Consider the following 17753-nt stretch of genomic DNA (forward strand, 5'->3'; position numbering starts at 1 on the left):
TGAAAAGTCACAGACCACATGAGCGCGATCCGCGCATGATAAGCGCATCGCCACGAAAGCAAGATAGGGAACACATAAGCGTAACCTGTGCCTCACGGGTAAAATTAAACATCATCGTAAATACGTTGCTGTGCGACGGACACAAGCGCACGGAAACATCACACACTGCACACGTGTACCTCCGAGGTTGTGTCGACAATTTCTGGGCTACATTTAAACGACAGCAGGAAGTTACTTCAATGAGAAACAAAGTGAGGGCGCCAGGCACTGCAGGTAACGGCTGCGCATAAAGTCAGTTAGGGTTTTAAGGCCAGTGACCGAGGTTGAAATCGTTAAAATCACACCGCAGCGATAGCTTACACAGGGTAAATTGTCGAGATCTTGAAGGCCATGCTTTTTGCTGACTACATGTGGCATAAGCGATTCAAAAGCAAGAATACTGCATGTAATTTATTTCTACCCTAAACTATAGCACACAATATGAGTATGTCAATGTTTCTTCTTGTCTAGCAACATATGTATGTAGTTCGGCTCAAAGGCCGGCTCAAAACAGCACAAAACCTGCTGTAGTGGGTATTATTGTAGGAATCACGGAGGCCACAGCAGCCGCACTATTATACAGACGGCTCTGGCGGCTCCGGTATTTTCGTATTCAACGCGACAGGTAGAATACGAAGATACGGCGTGTTGTTATTGCTCCGTCTTCAACGGTTGTCGTGCGAGCTGCGTCGATGTGTTTGTTTGATCGTGTGTTATTAGGTTTGCTGTAATGAAATGAGACGTAGTTCGCGAGCACGAAAGTGCCAGAAGATGGCTTGAGTCTCGCTGTAAGCACGCCGTATGCGTGGCGCGCCGGCTAAATGTGGACCAACGATTTTCATGCCATGGAGTGCCTTCCCTTTGTCTCCGCTTGTGTTCGTGGAAAGTTTGGTGGACGGCGCAAAGAAGTAATGCGTATTATTAGCGCGCCTCAGCTCGTCCACTACCCAGTGGCTTGTTTGCTGCAAGTAACATCGCAGACGCATCACTGGAAACTTGGAGAGTGCCTTTCGACCTCGTCGTACTCTTGAAACGGTAAGCAATCGTGCTCGCCAACTACACGTGCGTTCATCCGTGTTGTGTGTGCTTCCCGTGTGTGTATAGAGTGCCTTGCGAACGTAGTAAGTGGAACACCCACGACAAAAGTGAACCCTGTGCTGATACTTGCTACGCGCTGGTTGTAAGAATTGTGTACGCAACTCTATTGCCACAGTGCGGAATTGATAATCCTGATAAGCGTTTGCTTCCCCAGAGAAAATTTTCGGGAATCGTGTTCGCCTTGTGCAGTTGTGCGTGAGCTCCCGCTTGTCTGCTAAAGTTGCATAGTAACGACCCGTCTACCTCTTCATCGATTCTTTCTTCAATGACGTTTCCTCACTTATAAATGCTTCGACGTTGTGCACAATATCTGCTTACGATGTTTTTGGCTAACGAACAGTTCTAAGAAAAAAATGTAAGCCAATCACAGCATGCTACTAGTACAGCTTTATTTCCAAGGCAAGATGTGTTGACATAACTGACTTAACTAAGCATTACAGGGGAACGTTGCCTATACTAAGTAATGGAAAACAAAAACATTAAGTTTAGATTGTAATCTGCTGCTGCGGTGCGTCCAAAACTTTATTCGATGTAGAGGTTCGCATTGTCATGACATTCGATGATTTCAAGCATTTGCTCTCTTTCCACATTAGTGCAGACATTGTTTTCGTGACTCAAAATTTTAAGTGCTGATTGCATGTTTTCACGATATCACAGCTTTATTGTGACACTGCTATAAGCTAACATAGAATTGATTTTGTAGTGGCGAGGCCGTGACCCACAACATAAACTACAAGATCGAGGAGCCCCAAGAAATGCAGACCCTGTGGATATATGGCTGCAGCAGCATGGCGTGTGATCTGGATGGTCATGACAGGTGTGTATGAAATGTACGTGTTCCAAAAAGGGTGCTTGGTGTCATTCATGGTGAAGTTTGTCAACACATTACTTAATGCAGCATACTAAAGAGACTAAATATTTATGCAACCTTATTGAACTTGCTACCTATTAGTGTGCATAGCCATTATGCCCACATGATTGTGTTGTGTATAAAACTATACCCAACCATTCCTGATGTTTAGTATTTCTTTTGCGTAAGTTGCTTACCTGCAAGTTACATATATTTTTTGCTTTGTACATAGTGTATTTATGACTTTTTATTGGGGTTTTATTCTTTGAAAACTATTTCCTATGCTGTACCCCTATTTGCATAATTTTTTTCTGTGTGTGCTACAATCTCGTGCAGTTTTCTGTGCATGTAGGAATTCGAAGGGTAGTGGACTAAATATGTCACAGGTCTAAGCACGTAGTGTGCACATCTTTGTTTATCATTGATATCTTTACAGTTACTTCTCTGTTCCCATAGTAACAGCCACTGCAAAATACACATTTGGTGAGCTTTAATTTCTTGAAAATTAATATGAAGGTCAGTATTTACTAAGCTGCATTTACTTCTGTAGTACATAGGCACAGACTGATATGGATACCTTGTGACCTACACAGGATGCCTTTTTTGTTTGTTGCATTAAATATGGGGGCTCACCCACATCTCTTACTATATATGTGGTATGCCTCATCGATTTCACTTGTCAGTTTTTACAGTGGATGAAAACAGATGAACGATTGTAATCCAACATGAAGCCCCGTTGTGGAAATGTACGGCCAAGTTGGATGACCATACTGGTCTTTTAAATGAAATATAGTGATCTCTTATACACATAAGATACCGGCCAGTTTGCCCTATGTACGCTTGACCACATGTGAAAGGGATACAGTGCACTCACTGCCTGTGACACACGACAAATTTGGTGGTATCTTTCACCGAGCAAGCCTCCCTTGCCTGCTTGCCTTTCTCAATTCTCTTGCACACTTCTGTGCATATGGCACCCTGACAAGAAAGGCTTGCTTAGATACCACTAAATTTGTCTTGTCTGTCAGGGGTAGTGTAGTCTATTCTTGTGATCATGTGTATATTTGGTCAAATGTACATGCAACAGATTGGCCGGTGCCAGCACCATAATTCACTCCCCGGATCAGTATGTTCATCCCACTTGACCATGCACCGATGGGACTGGGGCTGCGCGCCAGATTTAGACTGTTCATCTGTTTTGTTCAGCTGCGGCAACCAATTGACCAACAACATCGCTGAGGAATGCCACATAAAAAGACTGGGTCACAATCTGTTTACTGAATTGTCCGCAACCTTCGTAGTAACAAATTTGTTGCAACTAGTTTTAGGCGCGTTATTTCTTGTTAAATTTTCTGCTTAACCTATAGAGCAGTTATGCAATCAATTTTCAAAGTTACTTGATTAGTATAATTTTTGTTTTCTGTTTTTCACATGCCAGGTTGCAAGAAGGACCCTTTTTAATTAAAACTGAATTAACTTTTCAATTGCAATTGGGCAGTCTTATCATTGCGTTTAGGATACATATCAGTGTACATACCCGTACTAGATTAGAAACTAATTGTTTCAATAACTCAAAAAGCACGAATATACTGTGTCCATTGTATCTGACAGTGACACCGCGACTGTGTTCCAAATACCACAAATTGACAGTTATCCATCATAGTTTGCGAAAACAACTTAAAACATTATTGTTCCCCATACAATGCATACTTAGATGCATCGTCATGATTGCCCAGGCTCCATGTGAGAAATTTATGATTCGCATATTAAGCATAGTACATACCAACTATGGCTAATAGCGGATGGAATATTAATTTTGTCTACCGCTCAGCAATAGAAGCCAGTAGGTCATTCCCTTCTTTTAAAAAAAAAAATTTTCTATGCATAGTGTGACATCTGTATAGGACTTAGCTCATGGGTGTTCCTGCTTGCTTATGTTATAAATGGGAATGTGTTGTCATTGCAAGATGAGATTAATGTGTGACTAGGCTGTTGTCGTTCGGAGATGCTTTTTGTCATCAGCAATGATATTCTACTGCCAGGCACATTGGCCCAGTGCTGATGTCACTGAATCTTGGGAAAGTAAAAATATTCTCAAAAGTGATTCTCAAAAGAACTGCCACTGTTTGGCAGAGTGGTGGGGAGGTGGGGCATTCTGCCACCTTTCTGTTATAATTTTTTTCTGAAATACTGAAATGAAACTTAGCATAATGCTACAACTATATAGATATTTGTGGCATGTTTGTGCCTGCTAATACATTATGACTGCATGTTCATTACACCTTTTGAAAATTAATTTCAATTTTATTTTCCAGGCTCCACCGTCGCCGTTACTAGACGGACCAAATGAGGCCAAAAACTAGCCTTTCCTCGCTCCATTCCTGGGAAGTGAAATAGCAGGTGGTCATGTAAGAATGAACTTGTAACCATGTGGGCAGTAGCCAAAGCTCCCTACAGTTCATGCTGGTGGTGGAATGCTAAGACAAACCGCAATATTTGTTTGTTTACTTATTCACTTAATATTTATTTATTCATATCTCATGAATACTGTGCAGTTTTTTTAGCAAGGAGTCAGGTAAAATAAAGAAATATTGTTGCATCAAAGTAAACATTATTTGAAAAAGCATAATTCAGGTAGCACGAATTCATGGAAACTGTAAATTTTGAAGAAACAGAGCAGTAAGGTTAACAAATCTTATATAACAAAAAATGAGATCACATTTCTGTTGGACCTAATACCATAATTTAATCTGTCAAATTAGAGATACCATATGCTGCTCTAATATACAATCACTAATTTATGAGTAGATGCGCGAAACTCTCAAACGTTGCAACAATTTCATGTAAGCTGTAAATTCATATATACAGTTTGTTGACTTTAGACATAGCAGATGGAGTCTGCAGAACTATGATATCTCTTTCTGGCACAGAGACGGGGATTAGTAAGCTTCGTGGTGTTATTTTTCTTAAACCTGCCAAATAGTTCTTCCTGCAACAGGTAGAATTCTCAAATGCCGCAAACTTAATTCAAATTAGTGCTGTGGTTGTCTCAAAAGTATTTCTGTATTTTGGATGTATTTGAGTAGGAAAATTTACAGGATTAACGAATTTGTGCTAGCTCTTTTTTTTTATTTACAGTTGCAAACTAAGTCCTTTTCCTTCAAGTTTTGCTACTTTCAGAAAATTTTAATAAAAATTGATGGTGTTAATGTAAAAACTATTATTTAAACATTTTTAAATGTATCAAACCTCATCAAATTTGGTTGCATAGTTGCCGAGAAAAACGATTTTACTGTTCATGTGCATTACATAGGAGCTCCTGAGCTAAATCTCTTTTTTAGTCATTGCGTGTGTCGGTCTGGTTTGTATTTCTCACCCTAATTAGAATATTGGCTCTGATCTCAAAATTGTTTCCCTTACAACGAAATACAAGCTTTTAAACTTTTTACGATATATGCTGTACTGCTCTATGATAACCCCTGTTTGCCACATTTTTGCAGGGCCTACCAGTGCTAATTTTACACATAAACATAGACTAAAATGCCGTGTGGTTTCGGTATATGGTGTACTTATCTGTGAAAGCCATTATTTGCCACATTTTTGCAGCGACTTCCAGTGTTATTTTTGCTCAGACTAAAATGCTGTGTCGTTTCGTCAGGCTGACACAACATTGGAGTGCACATTCATATCAGTCTATTTTCAGGCTTTAGTATCCAAACATTTAATGTGCACTGCTGGAACAGGCACTCCTTTTGCAGTTTTAATGGTATGGTTTCTTGTCCTAGTCAAGCCTGTTATTGCGAGGTGGCAACTGTAATCAAGTCTGCCACTGATTCTTTTACCTCATGTTTCGTGTGTTTACACCACCAGCTTGACCTGAGAAGCATGTTGGCAGCTACAGTTTGTGTGTTGCAAGTTCTAGTCTGAAGTGTGTATGTCACATATATGAAGCATGTATCTAGTCTGAAGTGCAATAAACATTTCAAACTGAATACTTTGTGGTTGTAGCACCAATTATTTTGCCACTGCATTTACTGTAGTCCTTATTGCCTACAGTAGAACTTTGGTAAATTGCAAGTACTTTACACACATCGGCCTAGCTTTTATAGGCATTTGCTTGTAGGGACTCGAAAGCAACTGCATAGAAATATTCTATAGAATTTTTGTCTTTAGCATCTCTAAAGCAATGCGATAGAAATATTCTATAGAAATTTGCCTTTAGCATCTCTAAAGCAACTCGATAGAAATATTCTATAGAAATTTGCCTTTAGCATCTCTAAAGAAACTCGATAGAAATATTCTATAGAAATTTGTCTTTAGCATCTCTAAAGGAACTCGATAGAAATATTCTATAGAAATTTGTCTTTAGCATCTCTAAAGCAACTCGATAGAAATATTCTATAGAAATTTGCCTTTAGCATCTCTAAAGAAACTCGATAGAAATATTCTATAGAAATTTGTCTTTAGCATCTCTAAAGGAACTCGATAGAAATATTCTATAGAAATTTGTCTTTAGCATCTCTAAAGCAACTCGATAGAAATATTCTATAGAAATTTGTCTTTAGCATCTCTAAAGCAACTCGATAGAAATGTTCTATAGAAATGTGTCTTTAGAGTTCCTATAAGAATGCGGTGGCCAAATAACTTTTGAAACTCTATAGGAAAATTCTATAGGCAATCAAAATAAACACAATAGAGTTCTATAGAGAAAGTTCAAAAGACTTTCTAAAAAAACACATTAAAAATTTTTGTAAGGGACGTTGCGTGGGTCGCGAAGCGGCAAATATTTATATATAGCCATACGGCAGGAAAACTGAAAAGCCTGAGGTTGCAGATATATTATGGCCACTGTCGACCGCACAGAACCAGGAGACTAGATACCTGGGCAGAAATATTAGCTAGAAACCCCGCAACATCAAACACAGATACACGCATTACAGAAACCGCTATGAACTGAACGGGCTGCAAGGGTTCGCATAGCAGTTAAACAAAGAACAAATCAGGTGCGTATGACGTTCCTGCAGATTTCTGTACGTATGGTGGATGGCCTTGCTGGAAGTTGCGTTCCAAGTTCAGCTGTACGGGGAATCGGTGCAGTTATACAATTGCATGGCCATATTACAATACGAGAATATGCTGGAGTCAGGCAGTGGCGAGTAAGGTGTGCTGGATGTTACGACATGCATGACTGTCAAAACTAAGCACACTATGGTAAACCATAAAAAAAATATGGGACTGCAGTGGAAGACAGCTATTATGGTTCAAGAGATGAGTAAGCTAGTAAAGATCGAATTTCCTGTACCGGACTAAATGCGCTGTCCTGAATCAAAAGTGCATTGCGATCGATGTTTTATTCAACGTATCAGTTTCCTGCAGCGCTTCGACTCGGCCACAGTGCAAATGAGGACGTACAATACCTGTGCCTAGTATGCGATATCAGAGCCACTAAAAATCACGGGGTTGTCGATTGTATTCAGTGGCGCAAAAGGTTGCCACAATGGCACGACGGACAAGCTGAAAATACCTCGCAGGCATCGTAAATCACTGGTTTGCCTAATACAAGATCAAAAATTATACTGTGAACATTTTTTGAAGCATGCTGCCGTACAGTGGCAATTGTTCCCGAACTGCTCCGGTAGCAGGAGGAGCCCGGAAACGAGACCACGACGTAATTAAAGCACGGGAAAAACTTTTGAGTTGAGTTTTCAGAGCGTCAAATGTACTTGTAGTTTAAGCAACTACACACGCCTGAAACACGTTCTCTGGAGCAAGAGGCTTATACTTGCCTGAGCACTCTTGTGAAGGCTCTTGGCTTGACGTTGCCGTGCTTTCACCGCTGTCTGAGGAAAACGCAACTGAAAGTAGAAAGTTAAGCTCCGGAAGTAGCATGTATAAAGTGCATATCCTGAAGTATCGGTTATGTGGCCGGGAAAGATGAAGCCCGCGAAGCGCAGCTACTTCTGAAAGTTGTACGTAAAATTGCTGCGGAGCAATTTTTATCGGCACACATTCACCTTTTGAGATTTCGGATAGCAGAACGGATATGGTACAGCGCCCAAAAACACTACTTGATAAGAGTAGGAAAATCCTGTGGATCTGTTAACGCGGATCCAGTGAAAGTCTGAACTAAATGTCGCGCTGCATGTAGCAGGGAATTTGCAATGTCATGCGTCAAACTAGGTGAAAAATCGCTCGCGCTCCTTCGCAGTGTCGTCATGCTGCGTCATCACAAGCAGCGAAGCCCACGACAGCTATTTACCAATTGCGGGGTCGCGACGGCATTCTTAGTAATACAATTATAGCTCGTTTGAGTTAAGTAAGTGAAAACATATTTGCGATCTCAAATCACCAGAAAAGTCATTTCATCTTTGCACTGCCGCTCTCCACACGACAATTAAGCAGTGCTGCGTATGCTGTGCATGAGCACCGATATTATTACCGCAGAGTAGATGCCGTAGCGTAGATGTACCACGAGACGTCTAGCCACCAAGGCGTTAAACCTTTGGGCCAGGTCAGCAGATCATTGCTCCCTTGCGACACCTGCACTTGCCTTGTTTAGATTCCAGTGCGCTAGTGAAACTGAAAGGAGAGACGTAGCTATCCTACTTTTCTTGTGCTTTAATGATTCGAAAAAAAAATTGTAGAAGGAGATTTGTGAGTTGACCGAACTTAATAGTAATGTCGTTCTATATTGTGTTTCAGGAAGCGGTAAACCAGGGATGCGCAGTCGGCTGTACGATGCTAAGTGCGACCGCCGCGATCTCCGGTGCCAAAGTAGAACAATGGCGTTCATGTTTGTTCGCGAAAGATACGCTCTGAGTACAGTTGTAAATACAGCATGTTTCACGTGCATTTATTTGTTAGTCCAGGATGGATAACATGTAGAAGTGCACCTATTACGGAAAGTGAACATCGTATTGTGGGACCACTTACTCTTTCGCATAGAATCCCAGATTTGTGTGCACAGCCTGGCTGAAGTCCCTGCATTTATGGAGGTCGTTGTAGAATCGAAATGAAAAAAAGAAACGAAACGTAGCAACGTTCAGGTGTGCTGCAAGTGTTCGGCATGTATCGCCCGCGGTAAACATTAGTGCTAGTGGCGCTTCTCTGCCGCACCATCTCCAAACAATTCATTTTACGACCTTAACGCTGCAAGATCAGCTCAACAAAGGTTTGGTCAAAGAAATACAAAAAAGCGCAACAAACAACTGAATTCATACCGCAGACGAACTCTGTCAGAGTTCGACCGAAGATCTCTATTCCTCCAGAAAGCGTTGCTGACCGGCATATGTGCTAGGGAGAAGCAGACAGACAGACATGAAGATTTAATAAAGAGCTCATATTTGACGGCATGCACATGACCACTCATACACGTACGCTGCTAAGCGTAAGTAGGAGGATCGGGGATGAAAGAGTAAGAGGAATAATGAAATATTCCTCAGAAAACAAAGCATTGTTCTCAGAACAGAAACTTACTGCACAAATCCTGATGAAGCGTCTATGTGTAGCATGAATAATGTATACACGCACGACAAGAAATCTACACACCTTGCCGTCGTACATGATAACAGGAACAACGAAACGCGTCCGTGCTCTGGCAACTCGAGCTTTCTCCATGTGTTGCCGTAGTTGTTTGGCGTGTCTGTCGGGACTCGATCTGCACAGAAGGACTCCTTACATCGACAAAGGAAAATAGGGCTATGTTGGGTGCAAGAAACGGTTAGCAGAGATGCTTGGGCTGGAACTTGCAAAGGCACAAAATTTAGAGACGTGTTCCTTCGAATACATGAACAGCAGCCAGTTCGTAACTGTCATATTCAAAGAGGAATGGGCTGCCGCTGTTCCTCCACTCTTTAATAATCTGGAGTTTAACGATGGAGAAGGGCCCAGGACTACTCGCCGGTGCTCTGGGCATCTTTCTATGCGGTTGCTTAGGTTTTTTTTGCCATTTTCGTTAAAGTACTTTTATCAAGGACGAGTTAAAAGCTAAAGGCTAACACGATCACTCGAACAAGGTCAGTCGTCTGCTTTATCGCTCATTTTTTTGATGATGGGCCTTTGGAAGTGCGGACAAGCTCAATTCCTGGAAGAGCTCAACGCTGGAAGTCATGGACTCGGACGGTGAGTGCACCGTAGCCATTGGCCACTGAATGAATAAAAAGATGCGGCGGATCTCTACATAGCAGTTTTCATTGAATCGTAGTGAGCAGGAATCTCATGGTTTCTTCCATTCCTTTCTCGATGTCACAACATGAACGCCCTAAGTAGGCAATTTCTAACAGAATGTTTTGAAACTGTGGCCCCTGGACAAATCAACTAAATCGTGATCAAAGCTTGAAATATCCTGGTTATAGATGCTAACCAATTTTGCAAGGAATTGAGCCGTCAAACATCATTCAAAGAAAAAGCGCAATTCCCATTCGCTCCTTTATTACTTGCGGGAAGGAGACGAACGGAGCGATGACCGATGTGATCCTTGAAATAAAGTATGTGGCAGGAATAGCGAAAAGCATCTGCGCAGTAAATGCTAGTTGTAAGCAGAGCGCTGACTGGATTGTCTGGTTGGGCTGTGTTTTCAGTGCCGGTGCGGCATGAATGAAGGGTAGTGACAGTCGAAAAAAAATACCAACGCTATCAGGCCAGAGCTCGACCAGTGGATAGTGCCGGGGCCCTTTTTCTTAGCCAAGCACGACGACAGCTATATCTAGAAAATAGGTATGTTAAAGTTGGGTACAAGGCTAGCAAAGTCAATATTCAGTTGACATGTACTAAATTACAATTCTACCTGCAGTTTTTCTTGGCTTACCACAACTTGCGCTAGAGTCGGCAACGAAGGCTTACGTCATAACAAGCTTGGACGACGCTATTGCCAGCTGACAATACCAGGCTAGAACTTTGCGATACACAAAAGCTCCATAGCTTTTTTGTTCGGGTGCATCACCACAGCGATCAATATCGCGAATCCTTCTTTGCGCCCCTTCCCGGACATTCTCGGTCATGGCTGCCGCTGTTGTTGTGCTGAAAACCTCGTACTTGAGAAAAAAAATGAAATATGAGCCATATCCAAGGGTCGGGCTTGGCACTGAAGCGCAGCAACCCAATGCTCAACCGATTACACCACAATCGCGCATACCCTTCTATCGTGACAACGCCAACTAGCTCCGAGATCAGTGGGGCGTGTTGGTTATAATGATGATGATTTAAATAGTAAGGCACATAGCAACGACGGGGGACTGGCCTTTAAGCCAAAGGTGCATTTTTTTTTACTTATTTTGATTTAAACATACTACAGCGCAATCAGCGCTATAGCAGGAGTGGATTAACAGGCAAATATAAGCAGCAAAATACTACACAGCGATAAGGATTATGTGCTAAGACCATACATCTTGGATGGCGGATGCAACACTTTGGGATGGCAATGAGCGAATAGACCCAGGTAAGGAATTAGGGTAAGGAAGTAGGAAAGGTAGGGAAGGACTTAGGTAAGGAAAAAGTAGGGCATCATAGTTAAGTTATGTATCGTCTGACTCTGGCTCGAGGTTAGTATGGTCGTTTTTTGTTTTTAAGTCTGAAGAGTTCCCGATGCTGTGCAAGAAATCTAATGTTACCATGCGGAGACGAGAATAGAGCGAAGCTAAATTCGTGTAACCAAGTGCAGAAGAGGGTGAAAAGTCATTATTATAGTTGGGGCAAATCTGAGCGTTTTCGTGAACTTCCTCTAGCCTGTTGATCTCGCACTGTTTATAAGGGTTCTGAAAGAGATTTCAGAACCCTTATTTCAGATTTCAGATTCTGCGGGGGAGTTTGATAGCGTATGGCATTTTGACATTTTTAGTGCTTTTGCACATTTGAAATCACGGTGCTTAGACCATGACATGGTAAGCGTAAAAAATGACACCCACATACATATACTCCGATGCCCTACCCACAGCACGGTTACTGAAGGAGTAATAAAGTGAAGAAGATTTGTTACAGAAGGAGATAAGGACAGATTTATTGAAACTAACACTCATTTCCCAGGTGTTGCACCAATTGCAAAACCTAGCAAATGACTCCTGGACGCGATAATGACCATCAGCACAGTTAATCACTTCATAAAACTGTTATCGGCGAAAACACGAATATTGAGTGATTTTCAACGCCGGAGAGAGTAAATAAACACAAATCAATAGAATAAATGTGACACTGCGTACCACAGGTAGGACAGAGCAACTTTTTTTTGTACGCCAATGATAATGATATAAGCGAACTTGTAGAGTCATTAGCCTCTACACAAAAGCTTCGCTTGACTGGTTTTAAAATGTACGTTGGACCTGCGGAACTTTTTTTTCGCCACTAATGATATTCCAGCTAGGCTTAGTCATCTTCCAGCAAAATGACGCCAAGACGGCAGGAGAAATCATCGAATACAAAAGGACAACGGACAACGAAAATAAAGCCGAACAGATATAAGCTTGCCCGCTATCAGCCAGACGTGCCAGGGATACTATTTTACTGGGATAAGTGGCACTCAGTGAACCGCCTTCGTTGTCAATGACCTGCGGAAGAGAAAAGGTAGAACATTTGTAAAGTATGCATTTACAGCAAGAATGCTTTTATTTAGTTCAGACTTTAAATACAGTCTTCAGTAGCAAGTCAGCACCCTTTTTTCGTATCTGGTAAAGTTCTAGCCTTTCTCGGGGGTTCGTGCCGAAGACAGCATCATCTAAAAAACTCAGTGCCCTTCGACTCCGAAGGGCGACCAGTGAAGCTGTGTATGTGGCCCCCTTAATGGTGAACTGCCCCTCCGCCGCGGGTCGGCCCGGCATCGCACTATCTTCGGGATCGGCCCACGTATGGGAAGTTTTTGCTTGCCACGCCAACAACGGCACGACAATTTCCTTGGGCGGTAGAGCTATACAGCTTCGCTGTAAAATGTGGGCTGATACATGTGGGTGGTTGGATAACTATGGGAGAGGCCTTTGCCCTAGTGGGTGTAGCCAGGCTGATGATGATGACTAGCAGCTGTGATGTCCCGGATGCGACTTTACAATTGCTAGTAAGTTGAGCGGGGCTATCGCAGGAGACGAAAGATACCCTACAGCTAGAATAGAACTGGCAGTACTTTCCAAGTTGATCATCAAGCGCAACACAGCTGACATAAGGAAGTATAATATCGATAGAATTGAACATGCTCACAGGAACGAAGGAAGCCTAACAGCAGTGAAGAAGAAACTAGGAATAGGCAAGAATCAGATGTATGCGTTAAGAGACAAAGCCGGCAATATGATTACTAATATGGATGAGATAGTTCAAATGGCTGAGGAGTTCTATAGAGATTTATACAGTACCAGGGGCACCCACGACGATACTGGAAGAGAGAATAGTCTAGAGGAATTCGAAATCCCACAAGTAACGTCGGAAGAAGTAAAGAAAGTCTTGGAAGATATGCAAAGGCGGAAGGCAGCTGGGGAGGATCAGGTAACAGCAGATTGGTGGACAGATTGATCTAGAAAAACTGGCCACCCTGTATATGCAATGCCTCATGACCTCGAGCGTACCGGAATTTTGAAGGAACGCTAACAGAATTGTAATCCATAAAAAAGGGGATGCCAAAGACTTGAAATATTATAGACCGATCAGCTTACTGTACGTTGCCCGCAAACTATTTACTAAGGTAATCGTAAATAGAATCAACAACACCTTAGACTTCTGCCAAGCAAATTACCAGGCAGGATTCCGTAAAGGCTACTCAACAATAGACCATATTCACACTATCAATCAGGTGATAGAGAAATGTGCGGAATATAACCAACCTTTGTAGATAGCTTTCATTCATTAGGAAGAAGTCTTTCATTCAGTAGAAACATCAGCAGTCATGGAGGCATTATGGAATCTGGGTGTAGACGAGCCGTATGTAACAACACTGAACGATATCTACAGCGGCTCCACAGCCACCGTAGCCTTCCATAAAGAAAGCAACAAAATCCCAATAAAGGAAGGCGTCAGGCAGGGAGATACGATTTCTCCAATGCTATTCCCAGCGTGTTTACAGGATGTATTGAGAGACCTGGAATGGGAAGAATTGGAGATAGAAGTTAATGGAGAATACCTTAGTAACTTGCGATTCGCTGATGATATTGCCTTGCTTAGTAACTTCGGGGGCCAATTGCAATGCATGCTCACTGACCTGAAGAGGCAAAGCAGAAGAGTGGGTCTAAAAATTAACCTGCAGACAAGCCGTAATGTTTTACAGTCTCGGAAGAAAACAGCAGTTTACGATAGGTATAGAGGCACTGGACGTGGCAAGGGAATATATCTACTTAGGGCAGGTACTGACCACGGATCCAGATCATGAGACTGAAATAATCAGAAGAATAAGGATGGGCTGGGGTGCGTTCGGCAGGCATTCTCAAATCATGAACAGCAGGCTGCCATTATCCCTCAAGAGAAAAGTGTATAATAGCTGTATCTTCCCAATACTCACCTACGGGGCAGAAACGTGGAGGCTTACGAAAAGGTTTCTACTTAAATTGAGGACGACGCAACAAGCTATGTAAAGAAGAATGATGGGTGTAACGTTAAGGGATAACAAAAAGAGCAGATTGGATGAGGGAACAAACGCGAGGTTTGGACATCCTAGTTGAAATCAAGAAAAAGAAATGGGCATGAGCAGGACATGTAATGAGGCAGGAAGATAAGCGATGGTCAATAAGAGTTACGGACTGGATTCCAAGGGAAGGGAAGCGGAGCAGGGGGCAGCAGAAAGTTAGGTGGGCGGACGAGATTAAGAAGTTTGCACGGACGACATGGCCACAATTAGTACATGACCGGGGTAGTTGGAGAAGTATGGGAGAGGCCTTTGCCCTGCAGTGGGCGTAACCAGACTGATGATTATGATAATTACAGTTGGGAATAGCACTTCCGGAGGTGCCGGAAGTTTGTGCGCATGCGCGAGAGAAATTGTGAGGGCTTTTGCTCCTTGAATATATGACTCCGCCTAGGCACTGCGGAGGATTTTTTTAGCGCATGTTGTAGCCGTTTTTCCCTAGGCGTGCCGGCATTGCGGAGTGGGGTCGAGTTTGCTTATGCTTGGACGCTGGCCGCTGGCGCGATGAGGCAGTGAGCACGTTAAAATCGAACGCCAGTAGCACACATCAGTCCAGATTTTTAGACTGCGCACTCTCCGCGATCGCCTCACGAAAGAGGCTGGAAACCTACCCGGTACGCTCAAAGCGGCGATAATTTGCGAAGAATTACCGCTTGAGAAACCACATTGCTATGCTTCTACTACCCTCACGTGAGGGGTGATGCGATCGAGTGCCGCGCGCAGCGACTCCGCTCCACTCTCTCCCAACTCGTTCAGCAAGACGGTTGGCTCGATCGACTAACTGAAGGTTCACGCGCCTTTGAACATTATTAGTGGGCGCAACAGCTTCCACACCAAAGCTCAAATGAAGCGAGTTAGTCCAGCCGTAGTGTTTTGGAAGCGCAAGCGCGTCAACGCAAAGGCCTCGCAATATGCCGCCAATGAGAATTTTTCAGAAGTAACCGTCAATTGGGCGCTACAACTCTTGGTGGCAGCTGCCAGTGGCTTCAAGAAATGCATGTGTATATAAAGAAGATATTTTGCCTACCTTGACTGTATAGTCTTTATCAAACAGGTCCACGCATATCTGCTGAATTCCATCAAACGTGGAAACCTGGAAAGCAAAGAGACAGCGCCCGGAGAGTTTATTAAGAGGCATGCTGTGTGCACAGCAAAGGTGCCCTGCGGCCGACTGTGGTCCTAGTCGCACCAGCGTTCAACGCCTGCTTCCGCCCGGCTGGTGTACTCATTTAGTGCGTCCGCGAGCGAGCCGTCTTGTGCACTAGAGTGCGCAGTTGAGACTGTTGCACGATGGAGGTTAAAATACAAATCATGCGGCAACTCTGGAAATTACAATTACCAGCATAGCTCAAATTCGACACTGCTGCTAGAAATTCGAGTGGCTCGAGTGCAGCAATGAACAGGAGGGTAATATTTGAGGAGGAAAGCTTGAACTGTCTTGCTATTTTAGTGCACTCGTAGATGGTTAGTAGTGATTGAGATGGTATATTGAGAAATTTGGCGTATCAACGCAAGGCGTAAGCAGAACATCCAGGTATTATTCTTTCAAAGGGACCTGGGAAGGTGGTTGCTAGAATCAAGCGGCTAAAATAAATGCGCACCGTCAATTCCCAGTGAAAGCTTCTATACTCGCAAGGAGACAATTAGAAAAAATGGGAGTAAGGTTTGAAGTTACGCGGAGTTGTGGAGTACCGGAAACCAAAATACAGTGATGGCATCTGAAGAACATGGAAGTCAAGCGTAAAAAACGGACCTGTTAAATGTTACTGTCGGCAAGGCTATTTTGCTTTATTGAGTAAGCGTTTTCAACAATTCGCTGAAAGTCAGGCGAAATAGCGTAGGCTTTTAATGGCATCGAAAACAGCGCGGAATTATTGGGAGTAGTACGCAATCGTGGATGCACAATCAAACTTCTACCAGGTACGAGGGAGCCGTTAGAGCAGCCAATATTCAGGGAACAGCGAGAACCTGCTAAGAAGCCAAGCGCTGTACGGGATGATCTTTAAGTGGTCCGGAATTGTTTTGATAAGGGCCTGCGTCAGATAGCACAATTATAAGACATTCATATTACTGCCGCCAGAAAGTGAAACACGTTCAACGAATTACCAAAAATCCCCTGATTAACCTAATTCACCGCACTTAGTGCAATTTACGAATTGTAGCCGGTCAGCTTGCAAGACGCATTAAGTTGTTCTCCAGGATGAGACCAGTTTCAAGATACTTCCCAAGGTGTGGGACGAAACACATGGGCGTTGTAGTTACTTTCGTCTTTAAATTAATGCGTAAAAGCATGCAAAATGTAAAAAATGGGTTTTCGAAGCTAAAATCTTGATCTGATTATGAGACACGCCATAGGAGGGGGGAGGGGGCGCCTTCGGAACAATGTGGACCGCCTGATGTTCATTAACGTGCATCTAAATCTAAGCACATGGAGGTTTTCGCATTTCGTCCTTCAACGAAATGCGGCTGGCGTGGCCGAGATTCCATGCAGATACCTTTTACATGATCCGAAGCCATAAAATGACGGCGGGTCAAGAAGGGGTTGTGAAAAATTAAGTAGAACAGTGCATTTTTACGGCGAGTTTGATGGCGCATATTTCCAAACTGGGGTTATTCTGTAAAATTATTCCAAACGGGTACGCCTTGCAAGCTCAGCAGCTACAATTCTTAAATTGCAGTGCGTGCCGTAAAGTAATTAGCGAGTTTTTGTAATTACTCGATTATATCTTCCGATTTCTCGTGCAAGTAATATCCGCCTCTCTGAATATTCCAGCTCAATGATTGGAATTATGTTATTCTCAACAGGCGAATTTTCGATAAATTCGCGGAAATCTTGCTCATTCTGTATCTTATGACAACTGCGGACAAACGTCATCTGAAGCGCTAAAGGACGGAACACAAAGCGTTGCGCGTACTTTTTTTTAGATGTCATCTCAGCGATGTGACCTTGATCGAGGAGTCTGTTATCAACGCGCGCCTTCACTCGGCGTTATAAATCCGGAGGTACACCAGTGAGAAATCATGCACGAGATCCTGATAAGCCTAAGCGACAGGGGAACAGTTGCGGGTGTAAGATACTGCGCAAGGCTGTGTGCGCAACACAAGTCAACAAGCAGCAAAGAAAGTCAGTAAGTTTCAACCACGCAGCAGCTCAGATCAAGTATGGTCGAAAGAAGC

General features: G+C 43.0%; 1 protein-coding gene across 3 annotated transcripts in view; it reads right to left on the reverse strand.

The window, feature by feature from the left end:
• Positions 1–17753, reverse strand: part of LOC139051736 (phosphatidylinositol-3,5-bisphosphate 3-phosphatase MTMR14-like) — a 79544-nt gene that overhangs the window by 30201 nt on the left and 31590 nt on the right. For 2 of the 3 annotated variants that reach the window (XM_070528723.1, XM_070528721.1), the window contains exons 2-7: positions 15604–15669; positions 12446–12525; positions 9536–9644; positions 9208–9280; positions 8921–8968; positions 7774–7842 (exon numbers count right to left, since the gene is read on the reverse strand). In XM_070528723.1, coding sequence (XP_070384824.1) covers positions 7774–7842; positions 8921–8968; positions 9208–9280; positions 9536–9644; positions 12446–12525; positions 15604–15669 — 445 coding nt within the window. The remainder of the gene's footprint in view (positions 1–7773; positions 7843–8920; positions 8969–9207; positions 9281–9535; positions 9645–12445; positions 12526–15603; positions 15670–17753) is intronic. The other variant, XM_070528722.1, reaches the window with a different exon arrangement.

The sequence above is a fragment of the Dermacentor albipictus genome, unplaced genomic scaffold (assembly GCF_038994185.2).
Source record: "Dermacentor albipictus isolate Rhodes 1998 colony unplaced genomic scaffold, USDA_Dalb.pri_finalv2 scaffold_14, whole genome shotgun sequence".
Taxonomy (NCBI): domain Eukaryota; kingdom Metazoa; phylum Arthropoda; class Arachnida; order Ixodida; family Ixodidae; genus Dermacentor; species Dermacentor albipictus.